Source organism: Corvus hawaiiensis, chromosome 11 (genome assembly GCF_020740725.1).
Source record: "Corvus hawaiiensis isolate bCorHaw1 chromosome 11, bCorHaw1.pri.cur, whole genome shotgun sequence".
Taxonomy (NCBI): Eukaryota; Metazoa; Chordata; class Aves; order Passeriformes; family Corvidae; genus Corvus; species Corvus hawaiiensis.
The window spans coordinates 18,183,613-18,201,777 of record NC_063223.1 but is presented as its reverse complement, the minus strand read 5'-3'; the positions used below and the strand labels follow the sequence as shown (position 1 = coordinate 18,201,777).

At 41.7% G+C, this 18,165-nt stretch overlaps 1 protein-coding gene across 3 annotated transcripts in view; it reads right to left on the bottom strand.

The window, feature by feature from the left end:
• The window catches only part of NISCH (nischarin), a 29,429-nt gene extending 12,135 nt beyond the window's left edge, over window positions 1–17,294 (bottom strand). For 2 of the 3 annotated variants that reach the window (XM_048315614.1, XM_048315615.1), the window contains exons 1-10: window positions 17,133–17,294; window positions 11,572–11,655; window positions 10,641–10,823; window positions 7,266–7,314; window positions 5,461–5,624; window positions 3,998–4,093; window positions 2,652–2,747; window positions 2,123–2,281; window positions 793–861; window positions 145–330 (exon numbers count right to left, since the gene is read on the bottom strand). In XM_048315614.1, coding sequence (XP_048171571.1) covers window positions 145–330; window positions 793–861; window positions 2,123–2,281; window positions 2,652–2,747; window positions 3,998–4,093; window positions 5,461–5,624; window positions 7,266–7,314; window positions 10,641–10,823; window positions 11,572–11,655; window positions 17,133–17,219 — 1,173 coding nt within the window. In that variant the 5' untranslated portion in view covers window positions 17,220–17,294. The remainder of the gene's footprint in view (window positions 1–144; window positions 331–792; window positions 862–2,122; window positions 2,282–2,651; window positions 2,748–3,997; window positions 4,094–5,460; window positions 5,625–7,265; window positions 7,315–10,640; window positions 10,824–11,571; window positions 11,656–17,132) is intronic. The other variant, XM_048315613.1, reaches the window with a different exon arrangement.
• Between the last annotated feature and the right edge of the window lie 871 nt (window positions 17,295–18,165).

Sequence of the window (18,165 nt, the reverse complement as noted above, 5' to 3'; positions counted from 1 at the left end):
GACCAAGTGCTTCTTGCATGGATTACAAACATACAATAACCAAGAAAAATCACTACAGCCACTTTTATTTATTTGCAGTTTGATCCACTAAAAGAAATGGCTTCTGATCTAACACACAATTTGACACCAAAAGTCAACACTTACCTGTTCTATTTTGTTGTTGCTCAGATCCAAGTTGACTAATGAGTACAGTTTGTTAAGACCACACAGCCTTTCCAGCTGATTTCCTGCTAAATTCAGAGTTTTGATGTTTCCCAGTTTTGTGTGAACACCTTCTAGTGATGTAAGTTTGTTGTAGGATAAGTCCAGGTGAACAAGGTTGTACAGATGCTACAACAGGACAGAAAATTCATGTCATACACTAATTAAAACTGAATACCAAAGATGCTATCTTATGGCTGGCTCATTTTATTGTGCAACAGTGTTTTCATGCTGGATGCTACGTAGCATGAAACACATGACATGAAACTGTTCATTACAAAGGTTAAAGCTTGTAGAAACGGAATTTCCTCCACTGCATTTTTACCAACCCACACATACAGCTGGCAGTGAATGAATTTAGTTAAGGACTAAATGGTTTATGTCAACGTTGGCAAAGAAATTAAAATATCCAGGAGCAGTTAAGAAATGCACCATTAAAAGAGTACTTGATGTTACAAAGAAGCAGCTATTTGGGCTTAAACCATTCTCCATGAAGAAAATGAGCAACAAAATTCTGAAGCATGAAAATCTGTGCTTTAAGGTCTCAGGCAGTTGGGTAAAAAAAAAATCACCTTCAAATGCATCACATACCTGTAAATTTTCTACCAGAGACACCCCATTGTGACTCAAATCCAGGAACTCAATCTTTGGAATTAATTTCTAGAAGAGGAAAAAAAATACACATGTTAAATGCACTTTAGTTTTAAGTCAGGCCACACTTCCTTCAATATCTGCTGACCAACAAAAGCAATGGAAAGGTGTTCTCCAGTGCAGTCTCTCTTCCCAGCTTTTGGCATTAAGAAAACATTCTGTGTGATTTGGAGCAAAAAGAGCTGACTCCTGCTATTAAGAAATCCAGGTTACTCTGAGGAGTGCTGTTAAGTTTTAATCTGAAACCTGGTTTCTTACTGAAGACAAATAATTTATCCTAGTTTATTCCCACTAACTATAGATCAAACTCACTAGTGGTGCTTTGGTCTTATCAAACAGATAAGCCAGGAGATTTATGTTACACACAAACCTGGATAAAGACAGCAGTACCAAGACTCAGAAAAAGCTGAGCGATTTGTTTCCATGTTCTGATTACACCAGCCAAGAACTACAAGGTCACACAAACCTGTAGAAAATGCACTTTAACTCAGAAAGCCTTTTACTTGTGGAGGTCTCAAACCTGGATGCTAAATTCTGACATCAGTGTTTTGCATCTGTTTTATTTTGGTTGTAATCTCAGCATTGATTTGCCTTATAATTAAGACCTGGACACAGACCTGAAGCATCTTAAATCTACATCACAAAAAATCATGAACAATATAATTATGCTCCAATTCTATGATGTCTGGTTGAGCTACACATGTAGCTATTTCCTGCTTCACAAGAGTAGCTCAAGTAAAAAGCTATACTCATATTTTATCAAGTTCTTGTGTTGAATGTTCATTTTTTTTGTAATAACCGATTTACCACACAAAATTTGAAAGTATTGGCAAAATACCCCAAATTTTGTTTTCATGCTCTTCACAATGTTTTGATGTCAAGAAAGCTGCCAGCAAGTCATAGGTTTTTAAATATGCAAGAAGCTTCAGCCTTGATAACAACTCCAAAGTTGAGTCTATGAGGTGGATTTTATTTAAAAAAAAAAAAACTGCTAAGTGGCCTAAGGCCAAGAGTAAAAGTGTGTTTCAAAAAGTGAGTATTCATGGAAATGTTGCCTACAGAACACAAAATGACCAAACTATTCTCCTTTAACAAAGGAAATAAAGTTCTTACAGAACAAATCTCCTCAGCATTAGCTTGGGTAGCTAACCAACAAAGTACAACTGAATATTCTTCAGAACAAGCGACAGAGCAGCTGCAAAATCCCTGCTGTGTATTATGTGCCACAGATAAATCATGCCTTTTTCCACAAATCAAAAATATTTCTTACCACTGAATCATCAATTTCAGAGATGCTATTGTGACTCATATCCAAAGTTGTTAAAGTTCTCCAGGTTGGGATAATTGCTGTCACTGGACAACTTGAGTTGTCCAGTGCATCCTCTGGCTCCCACTGATCAAACTCAGAGGCCTCAGGCACCAGGATCTCCTGTTTAAGAGAAGCACTGGATAAAGACAGTAGTACCAAGACCCAGAATAAGTTGAGTGATTTGTTTCTAGATCTAAATACTGGGCTTCCATCTTCAGGGAAAGCTAACAGTTTTGGAAACCATCCCAACAATCTCATGCAAGCAAGCATCAAAAGTGTCCCTGGGAAGGGACACATCTGAACACTTTCTTCACTTAACCTTAAGATTCTGTATGGTTAGAAAAGGCCTATAGTTCCATGGCTTTAAAAACAGAACCTGCAAGAGGCAGTACAGAAAGCTACATGGACTCCCAAGTGGATATTTCCCTATTGTGCATGTTGGTTTTGCACATGCTTTGAACACTCACCAGAAGCAGGAACTTGCTCTTACCTTCATTGATGTTGCTGAAAATCGAACACTCAGTGTGGCCAGAGCATGTTTTGATGAAGTCAGCCCTTTGATAAGCTTTCCCCCACAATGACTGATCTATTTTTTAAAAAATCACATTACAAAGTCAGAAATGTTAGGACAGACAAATGAGACACAAAAGAGGCACCTAAAAGCTTCAACAGCAGATTCTGCATCAATTTGCAAAGTAGTTATAGCACTCCCATAAAATCTTGAGAAATTATCAGGTCAGAAATACTGACACTTGGCAAAGCTAAAGCAAGAAATTAGAGGCATAACTACAGAAAAGTGAAATTCAAACATATATTTGAACAAAGCTTCTCCATTGACTTTCCACCTGTCCCATGTATTCAAGGTGAAACTACCCAGTTGATTTAACAGGCCACAGCATTTTTACTGTTACCAAAAGGAGAGGTATCTCAAACTATGACTCAACCTGCAAACACACTCATTTGGGTATCAGATGTCCTTTTTATCATAAGAAAAAGAAATGCTTAGAAAGTGAGGATACTAATCTAAGAATTTAACCCACTAATCAGCTAATTACACAGACTAAGTTTAAGATTACAAAGTCTCTTTTTCTGTAGCTCAATTTGAAGCAACATTACTGAAAATGTGCTACAGCATCTGTCCACGTGCTTCTCTGCAGACAGTCACTTCAGCTCTTAACCAGTAACTGTCTCACATCAATGAGAAGATAGCATTCATGTACTGGAAAAGGTGCAGCATCCACCAAAAGTGGACAGAGTACAGACTGTGTGACAAAATTGAATATCCTCTCTCTGGAAAGACCTGAAGTGGCCAAGAAAGTATTTCAAAAAATACTCATTGAAAACTGCTAGAAACTCTGGTATTCACACTGAAAGCAGAACAGTGAAAAAAAATCTGCAAATTATCAAGTAAGCAGCACTACACCCAAAAGTGCACTTTCACAAACAAATTTAATGTCAGGACGTTTTCACAAACACTTGATGTACGTTTTTTTCTCCAAATAAAAAGCACTTTGTAATAAGGGATCCAACTATAACCACTTGTTAGTTCTTCAAGGCAGTGGAAAAGCACTCAGGTATAGGTTTTGTGTAAATACTGGAAATTGCTTTCTTTGGAAACACACAGAGTGCAAGCTCTTCTAATAATTTAAACCTTGTGTCCTTATTCCCAAAACTTGTGAAAAAAAATTGTTTCACAAATAAAACAATCCTTCTAAACTCTGCATTCCCCAATTCTAGCAGCAAACCAAAGCAGAGAATCACCATTTCTGAGATATATGCAGCAGGCCTGGCATTTGCAGAGCACCTATGAATTTATGAGCAGTATCTCAGTCCTACCTCTATTTGATGAAGCGATTTGAAAATAGACAGATCAAAAGGCAAGAGATGCTCCTGAATGTTACTGGTTCCAAAAGGTCCCCCTGTTCCAGTGACCTGGCATATAAGACATTAAAGAACTGAGTTAGTGCACACAACCCAACTTGTCCCCATTCCAGTCTTACACAGGCAACAGCCCTAGGGCAGTAGTGTGGAAAGACAGCCAAAGCTCCAAGCGATTTTTCAAATATGGAATGATTCATGACTCTTGCAGATTAACTCTTCGGGTAAACAAATACTAGTTGCTCCAGCTAAGTGCGTTGAACTTGAAGTGCCACCTTGTGCTTGCATTCTGTAGCACATGTGGCACGCAAAAAGCAACACAATAAGCAAGGCTGACCAAGGCTTCATTCTCAGCTGAAAAGGCAGAGTTACAATCACTGAAAACAACTTCCTTGAAATGTGTGAACCCTCCAAGTCAGCACTGTCTTTAATTCCTCTACAACGGATGAAGTTCAAGTCATTGACAAGATGGGCTTGAAGAAAATAAACATTACATTGATACATATCAATTAAAATGCATCTGGTATTTCCATATGGTCATAGGATTCTGGCCTCAGAGCATGTCAGCAGCATAAAAACCAGGTGGTTTCACTTATGTTTGCTGTGAATTTAATTTTGGGAGAAAACTCTAAGGTTTTTCTTTGGTTTTGTGTATCCTACAAGCTCTGAATGTGCCCACTCACAAGCATTCCAAAGGCCTAGAAATTCTGCAGATGGCAATTTTTCTAAACAATAAGCTCTTCTCCAGCCAGAAAATCCTCCCTTCAGAAGATTCTATACAGACAGAGGATGACAAAGGCAACTGAAGAGCCACAGGAACACCAGCACAGCTGTGGTTTTGCTTCCCCTGATCCCCCATTTGATTTCGGCTTTGAACACAGACACATTTAAAAGGCAGCTCCTCATGCAACAAAGGGGCTAAAATAAGTTTTTGAGTCATAGCAAGCAGTGTTAAAAAAATTACTCAGGGAAAGTTTAATTCACTTTTTTGGTAGAAAAACAAAAGTCAAATTGGCTCCTGACAAAAATTATCTGTTCTGAGGCCATTTTACATTTAACCTGAAATGGCATTTTAGCTAGAAATTCAGGGCCATCTAGGAAACTGAGGCACTTTTCAGGGTTTTATTTTTAACTTTCAGATGCAGTCAGACAGAGGGAAAGGGGGCAAGATTTATATAGATGCACGTATGCGCATGTATACATACACACTGGCCTACCCATAGTACCTGCAAAGAAAGCAAGGTTGAAGAGGTCAGTATTTATTTCTTTACTCATCCCTACTGGTACCCAGCAAGATTCCGTGGCTGCAGCTATACAGAGGGCACTGCTGAAAATGTCACATCACACAGCAAACATCTTGACTAGAGAACAACATGGATTGAAGGTTGGCAGCATAAATACCCATTCAACATCGACCTCACCTTTAGATATTTGAGTCTGCAAGTGAAATCCAGAATATGCCCTAGATCTGTTTTGGCATCTCCATTAGCACAGGTAGGTTTGCCCTGCAGCAGCTGCTGAGTGACAGCGTACAACTGCAGGGGCCTGATGGTGAAGACTTCTCCAGCCATTAAGAGCTGCTCTCCTGAAAAACAGAGCAGCTTGGGATCAAACACAATGCTGCAAGGGTTACACAAGAATAAATGGTACATGGAAAATATAATGATATATGTTTGTTATTTATATCGAAGCTGAAAACTGAGGTAGCAAATTTTTTTTTTTTTTTTAACACCAGAATAATTGAGGTATTCAAGTAGGTACTCATCATACAGGCCTGAAGTTCCTAATGCAACTAATGGCAAATTTCCCTCAGTCTTAACAGGACTGGAATCAAAGTTAATTTACATAATGTAAGAGTTATGAAACTTTTTCTGAAATAGCTCTACACTTCTAGCAGTTAGGATTTTTTCTATTCAGAACCCACAGCACCTGCCATCTAAAATACAGACCTCAGATCTTTTGCTATGCTGCCAAAATGCAGAATTGTAGTAAATGTGTTTATTGGAGAGTATGGGGATTTTCTGCACACTAATACCAAAGCAAACACTCGGAACAGAAAATGTCTTATCTAATTATAATTTTACAATCCAATTTAATTCTTGGAACAGTAGGAAGCAGCATACAAAAGCCTCTCTATAGGCAGCACAAGCTCAGTGTGGGCTAGAGCAGCTGGAACACACACACACAGAATGAATATCTTTCCTTTCTTCCTTTTAGGGACACCAATTTGACTTCATGGACGAGAAAGCATCAGCTTTCGTGATAAGCAGAGTTCTCAGAAATGCTCTCTGAGGAGTAAAATTCCCTTCAGCTTCATTGGGAGCAAGTCCAAGAGTCCAGCTGCACATACATTACTGGAAGGTTACACTATTACAGAGCAGTCAGTGATACATCCACAATTCTTGTATCAGTGAGACTGCAGGCACTACAAAGCCAGCAAAGATTTCTTCACAAGCTTCCTTAAGATATTCCAAAATCTGCTGAACGGACTCTGAAGTGGCTTCACCTAAAAGTAACTTTCTGCCAGAACAATCTGAAAGGCCATGCTGAAACATGCTTCACCTATCATGCCTACCATGCCTCAGCCAACTGGAATTATACAGCAGCATCTTGCATGCCCTTCAAAACAAAAATAGCAGGGATTAATCCTTTCACATGCCTCCTGCTGTTAATGGAGAAGCTGGAGCTATTGTAGTTACAGTAAGAGCATTTCGTTTTCATCTGCTGGCCTCAGAAAAGCAACCCCTCAAATTAACTGGCCAGAAGGTCTCCTGTTTGCTGAGTTCTGGAAGAATAATATTTAGATATGTAAAGTGATCTCTTGCATTTAATACACAGACTGTCAGGACTCGCTGATACTGACCAAGTTTCCTTATGGGTTACACTAAAACACACTGAGACAGAGAGCTTAGCAAAAGCTCCTGATCACCACTGCCACATCCTATCCCTTAAGGACACAAACTAGTAGACCCTCCTCAGAACATAAATTCACCCAATCTGTTGTTTCCAAAAGTGGCTGCAAGACTGTTACAGCTCCTCAAAAAATGCAGCTTGAATTAAAGCACAAGCAGCAAGGAAAAGACAAAAAGAAAGAAGGGGGAGAAAAAGTATTGGAGTCTGATGTGGAAGATCAGACCTCTCATTGTCTGGAGGTCAAATATCAAAGGTATGTGAATGCATGAACAGAGAGGAAAACATTCCTGGATAAATACTGCAAGTTCCTTACCTTTGTGAAAGAGCTCTTCAGCCAATGCAGCAGTGATCCCATTGATCTCCTGCAAAAAAATAAACCATTTAAATCAAGTGTTATTTACATATTTAAGGGTTCCAATTTTTTAATTTATACCTTTAGTGAAGTATCCTTTTTTTGCTGCGGTAGAGGACTTTGATTTTTTTTTTTTACACTGAAATCAGGGATGACTGTTTTACAGATTTTTTTGTAACTTGATAATGATTCATAAAAATTACTTGAAATTATTTTATTTCATACGATTTTCATTTCCAAGATGAAAGACAGTGAACTACATTCAAATAATCCCATCCTGCACACATTAGAAAAGGGCAGCAGCAACTAGACCAAGTATTACTAGCCATCATCAGCCCAACTTGAAAGACAGCTCTGTTTTAAAGAAAATATTACAAGTGTAGTGTTCTTCAAATTTTACCATTAAGACTGTTGTAATGCCTCAAGCACTCAATATTTCCTTAGAATATCACTAAAACAGAGAAAGCTTTAGATTAACAGGTCTACAGAAAAAAAAGAGGTATAAAAAGTAAGTAGTCTTCTGGACTTCAACACTACTGTGCTTGCTGCAAAGTAACGCAAACCCCCCCTTTTCTCATCACCCCTCTTCCCCCTCCTGGACTCACTCAGGCACTCAACCTCCATTCCTGGCACTGACAGCTCCGGGATGAAAGGCTGAAAACTCTCAGGGATTTGCAGGGATTTGTACTTTCTAAATCTGCAGGTGCACAAAGATCAATACAAGTATGTCCCACCTGGGCACACCTCTCTCCACAAAAAGCAAATGTTCTGTGCAAGTCCAGAAATAGTTCTGAGCATTTCCAACAGCTCCCTTTCAAAGGACCACAAAAAGAACAATATAAAACTATTTGTAAGGGTGAAGCTTCCCCTAGACAAACATCTCATTTTAAGGTAGCTGCAAAGTATAAACAGATATTATGGATCATCACCACATGAATATTTCATGAATTTACTTTGCTGACAAATACCTCATGATTCATAACAAGGGAATACATCCACAGGACATCTGCAGCAGACAGCTCAGCTTATTTGATGAGGCAAGGATTTTAAAGCAGCACATTCTTAGTGTAACTGAAGCCCCACTCACTGAGGACGAACAAAGCCTCCACACCATAGCTCTGAGAACAACAAGCTCAAAGCTGTATTCCAAACAAAATTAAACAATTCAGATTCTCATTTGAATAAGCCAATTACACTCATCTGGCAAGCACAGACTTGATTGAAAACTCTACTCTGTATCTCTTTTTGTCATCTGGGACACAGAGCCAAATTTTTTTCCTACATTTATAATTGGAACAAGATTATGACTTAGACTGCTCAGTGACTAGCAGGCAAAAAAAAGGAACTCTATCCCCCTGTCAGATCTACAAGAGACTTCTGTCTTAGCTGTAACTACTTAAATGCATCACACCCACAGAAGTCCATTGTTTGCAGGTGTCTCTGAACACCTGCACAAAGCAGTTTGCGAGTACTCAATGCTTTTCCTGCAAAACCTTCTATCTGTAAGTTAACAAACCAAATCTTCTAAGATGACAAAGACCGTGCAACAAAATAAGCATCCCCACATCACTGCAGAAATCCTTCTCAATGTGGAAGTTAGAATACAGTTCTACATTGCTGTCACATGCAACTGTTTCTCTTTGCTAGGCTGTACCGGAGAACACCTAAAGGCTTCAAAGTGAGTTTAATGTATCTACGGCTGGTATTTCTACTCCATTTAGTTCCATTAACCTGGGAAATAAAAGTAAATAATTCTTACTGGAAATATTACAAAAAACAATAGACAAAAAAATTGTAGCCTCCCTATATAAATTAATGAGTCAATATCAGGGATTATAGTGGCTCCAGTATGTACACGGGCTGTCTTGTAATGAAGGTATTTTAAAAGATCAAAGTTCTGCAGAAAGGTAATTTTTTCCAGTAGAATTGCTGTGGTAAATATTTAGCTTTTCTCCTGAATAATTAACACTTTTTTGTAAATATTTAAAAGTATTCTAAAGTTCCAAGCAAAAAACAATTGAGTTTACAAGTAAGTCAGACCCCCCCTAAAGCAAAGAAATGCAGATTAAGCAACATCTTTGCTCTTAATATCCAAGAGCAGTATAGAAACAGGGAAGCAGTCATATCCAAATACTGCTAGCTCTTTGGAAAAGCAAAAAAAGATTACATTACAACAAGAGGGGGAAAAAAAGTCTTTCTGAAAAATAAGTCAGGGGCTAGGAAGAACTTCTGCCTGCATAAAAACCGTGTGGAAGTTACAACACTGAAACTTTAATGAAACAGATGTCATTTACAAGACAGAGCAGGCACAGAAAAATTATGCAACTTACTGGTGATCAGGAGTTTTGCTCCATCTGAACAGAATTCTCCCTACATTGTCACATATTTTTAACAAATTTAAAACCTCTAATCCATTTTAGAAGGCTTGATAGTGGCAAACCTGTGCTTCTCTCTCAAATCTGCAGGGCAATAGCAACACTGTGGAATAAACCTCCTACCGTTTTTATCTAAGTCAAACTCTGAAGTCTCACCAAGATAATTATGTTCATGTAACATAACTAAACCAGGTTTTCCTTTGTTGCTCAAACTTAATTAACACCTAATGGATCACTTGTGACTAATTTCTGAAGCCTTTCTATGAAACCATGAAGGGCCTTCTCAAAACATCAAAACCCCAAAGCAGTTACTGCTGCTTCTTTCCATTCAGTTCTCCAGTGCATTTTCCTCTTTATGAAATTCATTCTCCCCCTTACAACATGATGCCATATTGCAAAAAAAGCCTAATTATACACAAGAGATGAACAAATTGCAATCGGAACATGAAATCAAGTAATTGCTTCTTACTTCAAGTATCCTTTACCGTAACATTCTGTCTGCTGGAGCTATTTCTCCAAAGGCCACTCCATCATTGTGCTTCCACAGAGAAGCATCGTTTTTCTTCATTTGGGCTACTGGAAACTGTTTCAGTGTGAACCACAGCTCCAACCATTAGCCACTAAGTAGCAGGGTGTGGATCCATTATGCAATGGTCATTTGAGAGCCAGCTCTATTGACTTCAGCCTAACCAATTCAGCTTCACATTTATTCACAGCTACCAACTCTCCTGCCAGCATTTATTTTCTCTTAGAGTCCCTGCCCACACTACTTCCCAGCACAGTGTCTACTGCAATAAAAAGTGGTGTCAAAAACCTTAAAAATATGCTTTGTTATACTGTGCAAAATGTTGAAGAAGAACCATTTCAGCGAATTCATGAAGATTCCACAGAATTCTCTCTATGTCAAAGAGCTAAGGAAAGACACTCAGGCCTCTATTCAGACACAAAAAACATAACTTACATATAAATGAAAGTGTAGAAAGTGTGACAAAACTTTTGGTGCAGTAACAGGGAACTTGAGCAGCAGAGTTTGCAGGTAGATCTCCAGTTCCTTTTGTCTTTTTTCCACCAGGCTTTTGGAATTTTTTCCAATGATCTTCTTTGGTGGTAACAGATTTTTATCTATTTTCTTTTCTGAAACAAGCTGAAAGACAAAGACCAGAGTTAATACCTGACACACCATCTGAACTCACACAAAAGATGCAATGGAACACATTAAGTGCATGTTGCCTGATCCTGGGAAGATCAAAAAAAAAAAAAAAAAATCACTTCACTAAATTTAGCTACTGCCTTCAAAGTATTAGGTATTTTCAGAAAGAACATTTTGTCATGGAGTGATATGAAGTTTAATAACAGTGTCTGCTCAAAGAATCACTCACAGTACGAGGGCAGAATGTAGCAAATGTAATAAAACAACAAAATAACCGGTGCATTTCTGAGAAAGCAGAACACTCTCAAATAAAGTAGACTTTTCCTCATTTTCATTTCTTTTTTATCAGCACTGGTTGGTAACTATCCCATGCTACTTTAAGGACATTTTTATCATCCACCCCTGATGAGACTTTGGTCACCAAATCAGCTGATCATAAAGACCCTTAGCAAAAAGCTCAATGACCCTAGTCTGACCTCTCCTCTCTGACACAGCTTCCACCCAAGGCTAAAGTTGTCCTGATCAACCTCCCCCAGTTCAAGAGGGGAATGTAACAGGGACAAGCAATGATGTTCTCACAAAAAGGACTTAGTCTGCAGTTCAGATGGTATCTGGCACTCGCACTTTATTAAAATCTCTCTTTATTGAAGAAAGAAATTATGTAAAACATTCTGTAGAACAGAACTACAAGAACTGTACAATGTTTTGTACGAGACCAAGGCCACAGTTTTAACATTCTTACCTTTTCATGCAGATCATGGAAATCACTGTAACGATGTTTGACTGTCCACTGATGATTGCCAACACTAACCTGAATAATGTATACCTGAAAGGAAGAAATTCAAGTAAGGACACTGTACAACGTTTGCCTTAAGGAGAAGCTGACTGTGAGACCTGCTGGTCGATGGGCACTGTAAGGTGGTTCTACATTTGGCAAGAATCAGAGCTAACAAAACGCCAGCCCCAGCTCTGAGGTGACTCTGCTGATGTGGGATGCCTGAGCTCACTCATGAGGCTGCTCCACACACAAGAAGATGCAGATGCCTCAGTGCAAAGTGATGGCTTTCATTTTTGCAACCCAAAGGTTAATAACCAGGGCTCTAAGCTACTTATTTTTCTGAAAGTTTCTGCTAACTGAAGCTGGTATTCATAGCTACCCACAGGCTTGAGACAGCAGCATCCCTTCTTCCATCTACCAAGTTCCACAATGGGCAGAGGAACTTGGCAAGCATCCTGCTGTCACTTCAGTTAAGCAGAATTCTGGAGCTTAACTCTTGAGAAACCTAAACAAATTCTTGGTTGGCTGGATACTATGTTACTCCTTTTAGGGTAAAGCACACAAGATATCTTCCTGAAAAGTAACTGTGCCCAAAGAATCACTACAATTATCTAAAGCAACCCAACATTTCCTAATACAAAACTACGTATTTTTAGCCATGCACGTACCAGACAAAAATTTTCATTCTAGGTGACTTTCTGGATTGAACAGTACTGGTTTTGCAGGAAACCCAGTCTTCTTTTAGATATACCAGAAACAAGCCATTCCAAAGAAATTTTAAAGGGACAAGATAAAACACAAGTAGAAAACAAACAAGGCTCTGCAAAACCAGTTCCACAGCTACTTGAATACAACAAATTAAATAAACTATACTATCCAATCCAACTATACTCCTTGGGGAAAACACCAACTTAATCAAATCTTGAAATCATTTAATACAGTTGAGAATTTGCTTACTACCACAGATCACCCAGAGCTGACTCATAGCTGCTATGAGGATGATGCATATCTAGTTGCTAAACCCACTTGAGAAAACAAAAAGCATCAACAGTTTCGATCTGTTACATAAAAGAACAGTTTTCACTTATTTCAAGTACAGAGCAGCACAATGTCAAACATTAAACAGAATGCCACCTGCATTTTAGAAGATGAACTATAGCTCATGCCAGTTTTATTTTTGTAAGCATCTGACACTGGCTCACTGAACAAAACCCAAGTCCTAAAGAGAACCAAACCAAGATGTCTGACTAGTGCACGCAGTGAGTGACACGTCAGTGATGGGATGAGCACTGAAAACACAGAAGAATGCCCACACAGAATTATGGACTCAATTAAGGCCTGTGCCTGCTTTCCTGTCATGTTGTGTTGGGAAACAGCAGATCAGGATTAATCACTGTCCTGGTGACAAACCAGAACAGGAGTAACACCAGCATTCAAAAGCACCTCCTAACCTTGAGGAAAGCAAGGAGACACTCAAAGAAACTAAACTTAGAGGTTTACAGAAGTACTACATCTATAAGACATAATAAAGTTCTTTTGAAAAGCTGATTATGCTCAACTGTGGCAGAGCAAGAACATCTAAAGGCAATGCACATTTGAGTACACAAAGCATGAAACCTCAGATTAGACACTGGAAACCCAGTAACTTCACAGCCCCCACCTGACAGCAAATCAGGTGAGGAAGGAACACCCTTCTCTCTGTATAAAACAGAATAAATTTGTATCCTTTTGCTGAAATGGCAAGCACTAACCACTTCTAGAAACTCAGCACTCAGTGAAATGGACAGTCTGGTTGGGAAAGTACCTGTTAAAGTGAGTGTTCACAGGCACTGATATAATTCCTCAAGTTAAATCTTTAAAAAGCCATAGCATTCCCCATCTAGAAGGCAGCCAGAGCAGGCAGTACATATTCACCCCACAAACAGCATCAGTATGCAGAGACAGCAACTGATTTCATATCAACCCACAAGCTGCCATTATACTGAAGAATAAATATATAAATGCAATATGCTGATGTGCTTATTAAGACTTGTCTTAATATAGAAACAAATCGTTTTAAAGCAAAAAAATCCCCTTAGACATCTCAGTTTTAGGAGCTTAAGTTCATCATCAACAAATTTTGAGTGCACTTAATATGACAAGGCTGACAGCTTAAGTTAAGGTTCTCCAAGGGCTGCCTGTCACACCAAGCACTAAGTGAATACATGGATAAATGATGACATTCTCACACTGCTCTTTCTTCCAGACATAAATAAATACACCATATGAAATCCCCACCCATCCTTACACCACAAACTGCACTTCTACTGAGCTAAAACACAAAAGCCTTTACATTCACAGGATTTCCTCCTCTACCTCTCTCTACCAAACTCTTCTGTATAAAAAGTTTTGTCCATCTTTCTACAAATCAGTTCTTTTGGTTATGTTCTACTTTGTAAAGTGTTTGGCATATTTACAGTGCTGTGTATATTTTCTTTATTTTCTAGCAAGCAACTACAAGTTCTTTGCAGTTAAGAGCCCACATCACCAAGCAGCATCCCTTCATCTTCCTAAATACTGAGGGGTGAAAGACCTACTAAACATTTTTAAGCCAGCTATTAAATGAACAACAGTGATTCCAGACTGCTTTTTGTTCGCTTCCTGTACACAGTACACAAACCTGCCTACCTTGCTTTACATGGAAAACCTGCATTTCTACAGTGTGCCTCATTCAACTGCACATGCTTCAGTACTGTAAAAAAACCAAACAACCCAACACTTAAATGACAGAGCTCTCCACAGGAAGCCTGGGACACAGGTGTGACTGCAGCCAGCAGGTCCCAAATTCCAGAGCAGTGATGCAGCCACATCTCCTCCTCCCTGCCTCATCAAGTAGTCAGACAGTTTACACACATTCAAGGAAGCAACACTATTTTCCTTAAATATCAAGGTTAGTATTTATGTTAAAAACAGCTGCAAAAGACAGGAAAAGCAGGAAGGGAATTTTAGGCTAAACAAATGCATAGCAGGAAACAAACGAAGCACTGACGGCCTTGAGGCCTTCTACTCAAAACCAGTCTTCAGTCAGCATCAGCTGGACCAGCACACCCAGGAAAAACACCCCGTAGAAGTACTCATGCCTTACTAACCCAACAGAAAACACATCAACCAGTGCAGGATTTTTTCCTTGCCTTTAATGCTAAAAACTCCAACAAGAATCACGTTCTTGAAAGTACCTTCAACATTACACAGAACTGTGGGCCTCCCTGACATATTCTACAGGATCTAATATCACAGCTGCCAAATGGATGTCATTACAGTCCCCTTCTATTGAGACTGAGCTCTGAAATACAGAGTACGAGAAGCTCATATGCCACAAGAAAAACAACAAGGATGTAAATAGGATCACTGCCACCTGACCACATGGTAATGGATGAAGATCCAGGTTGCTACAGCTGTATTTCCTTTCCTACCTTTACCAAACTTGACTTTGACACCATTTAACAATCTCTGCCCTAGTGCAGGTCTTTGTCATGTCCTTAAGCACCAGTCAACTAATTCTGAACACTAAACACGTGCTATTTTTTTCAAAAACTTTTCATTCTGTGATGAATTATGTAAAACTTCTGCTTTCATGTAAAGATCTATTCCCACACTTCTAATGGCTTGGGCCTGTCTCATAAAAGCTGACTGCAGGCTTGGAGTCCTGCTAACAGCTTCAGGAGGTTTACACACAGGCAAGCTTAGTGCCAACATGCCTTCAAAAATGCAGCAAGAGGATCAAAGTAGGACCAAATACTGGTAAATCTTGTCTTTCATACACTATAATTTTAAAGTTCCCAAGAAAAATGACATTAAAATAGCATGGTATGTCCATAACCATTAAAGAAAGAAATCTGGCCTTGAAAAAGTAAGCTTTCTTGGGCTTAGCTGCAGCAGCTTAAAATGCTATCCTCAACTATCAGCTGATCAGATGAACACTACCTGCAGAGTTACACACCTGAACTACAGCTCATTCTAGAACATTAATGGTATTACCAAAGCATGGCCCTACCACAGCACTTGTTTGCAGTCTGAAGCAACAAAGGAGCACCTGTTTCACCTCCTGCACCGTAACTTCCACTGGGATAAGGGGGCAGATAACACATTTTGTCAACTGAATGCACTTGATTTTCCCATTCACTGGTATTGCATGATACTGATGGAAATTCTCAACACCAGCATTAACACTGCTGAGTCTTGGTTCACACCTGAAATGGAAGTTTCCAGTCCCCAAGCCACAGGTCTCACCGTGCCTCTATGCTGACTGAGGGATGAACCACATCCTAACACACACCCCAGTAACACCTCAACAGCAGTGGTACTGTTTCTGTGAATACACATCACACAACCAAGAGAATGAGCTCAGGCACCTCTCAAAAATTTGTTTCAAGCTTCTGACCAACTCCTTCACTGAATGCTCCATAAGTTTTTGCCTGTAAATATGACAACTCACCACCTGAAAGTCATTCCCACACAATCATGTTTCAAAGGTCATCACCTGGGAAGGAGTTAGGCTCTTCATGCGCCACAGCTGTGTAAAGCTCTGTCCTATTAACAACTCAGAAATCACTCTCCTGTTGCTCTGTTTTCCCTGGATACCTTTACAGAACCATAAGCACGAAGTATTACTTTTATCCATCACACAACTTTCCAAATACTGCCTTTCTACATCATTGCTCCGCTTTCCCTTTTCTCCCACAGCAGGAAGAAGCCTGATGTCATCCATGTGCATTCTACCGAAAAAAGGTCTTTCAAATCACACTAAAATAAGGCAGAAGGAGAAAACATTTTTAGTTATATAACTAAAGGGTGGTGTGCTCGAGACATTTTCTGTCTGCAATTATGCTGAGGTTTGTTTTAGGATGAGCTTCTTCCTGAAAAACAGACCAATTAACTCTAAGAATGAGAACAGATAAAAAACAAGTTATACATCAAAAGCTTCATTCCTTCCCCAAATGAAAACACTGCTGGCAATTTTTTTTTTTTGGTAGGGTAAGAGAAAAACTGTCTATTCTAAATCACCTAATGTCCTCCGAAATAAGATCAGATTTATTATTATTATACTTCCACGCGAAGGAAAGATTTCCTGCTTTGTTTAGTCCAGCTTTGAAAGCTATGTTTACTCGACAGCAATTTTTCATAAACATACGCACATATACATAGATATATATACGGGCAAGAACATGACATTTGCTCACGGAGCCTCCGCCTCTCCCAAAGGACCACGGCTACGCGAAGCTCGGTGCCGCTTTTCCCGGCTGAGCACCGCTCCCACGCGGCTCCTTTCCCCGAAGCCCCTCGGAAACTTGTGCTAAATGTCTCGCTCCGTCCTCAGCGTGGGCACAGCTCCGGCCGGGTACTGCTGCGGGAGGCAGCCCGGCACCGAGCCCGGCCTCACCCGCTCCCCCGGCACCGCTGAGGCGGCGGGGCCTCTGCCCCACATCTCCGCTCGCTGCCCCCATCCCCGCTGCCCGCACGTCCCGCACGGCCTCCCCGCTCCGCACCGTGTATGTCTCCACCAGCTCGGAGCCCAGGACTCGGGCCTCCCGCGGGGGCTCCTCGCCGTCCTCGCCTCCCGCCGCCGCCTCCATGTCGCCGGGAGAAGCGCCGGGCTGCGGCCGCTCAGGCCGTCACGGCTCCCCCGCGCCCGCCGCCGCCGCCCGCACCCGCCGAGCGCCCGGCCCGCACTGCCGCCGCCGCCATGTTGGCTCGACCCCCTCAGGGCGCGGCGGGCCCCGCCCGCGCCGCTTTATGGGCACCCGGGGGCGGGGCCTGGGCGGGGAGGGGCTCAGTGCAGGGGCGGGGCTGGCGGTGGGCGGGGCGGGGCTGCGGCGCACGGGGCGGGGCTGGCGGTGGGCGGGGCGGGGCTGCGGCGCACGGGGCGGGGCTGCGGCGCACGGGGCGGGGCTGGCGGTGGGCGGGGCGGGGCTGCGGCGCACGGGGCGGGGCTGGCGGTGGGCGGGGCTGCGGCGCACGGGGCGGGGCTGCGGCGCACGGGGCGGGGCTGCGGCGCACGGGGCGGGGCTGGCGGTGGGCGGGGCGGGGCTGCGGCGCACGGGGCGGGGCTGGCGGTGGGCGGGGGCTGCGGCGCACGGGGCGGGGCTGCGGCGCACGGGGCGGGGCTGCGGCGCACGGGGCGGGGCTGCGGCGCACGGGGCGGGGCTGCGGCGCACGGGGCGGGGCTGCGGCGCACGGGGCGGGGCTGCGGCGCACGGGGCGGGGCTTATTCCATCGGGACGCGCACGCGCGTTCGCTCTGCCGGCGGGGCGTCGCGCAGTGCGGTGCGACGGAATCCAGTGGGATCCAATGGACTAGAGTCCAATCCAACGCAATCCAGTGGGATCCAATGGAATAGAATCCAATCCAACGCAATCCAGTGGGATCCAATGGAATAGAATCCAATCCAACGCAATCCAGTGGAATCCAATGGAATAGAATCCAATGGAATCCAGTACAATCCAATGCAATCCAGTTCAATACAGTGAATGCAATGCAATCCAATTCAATTCAATCCAATCCAATCCAGTGCAGCGGGAT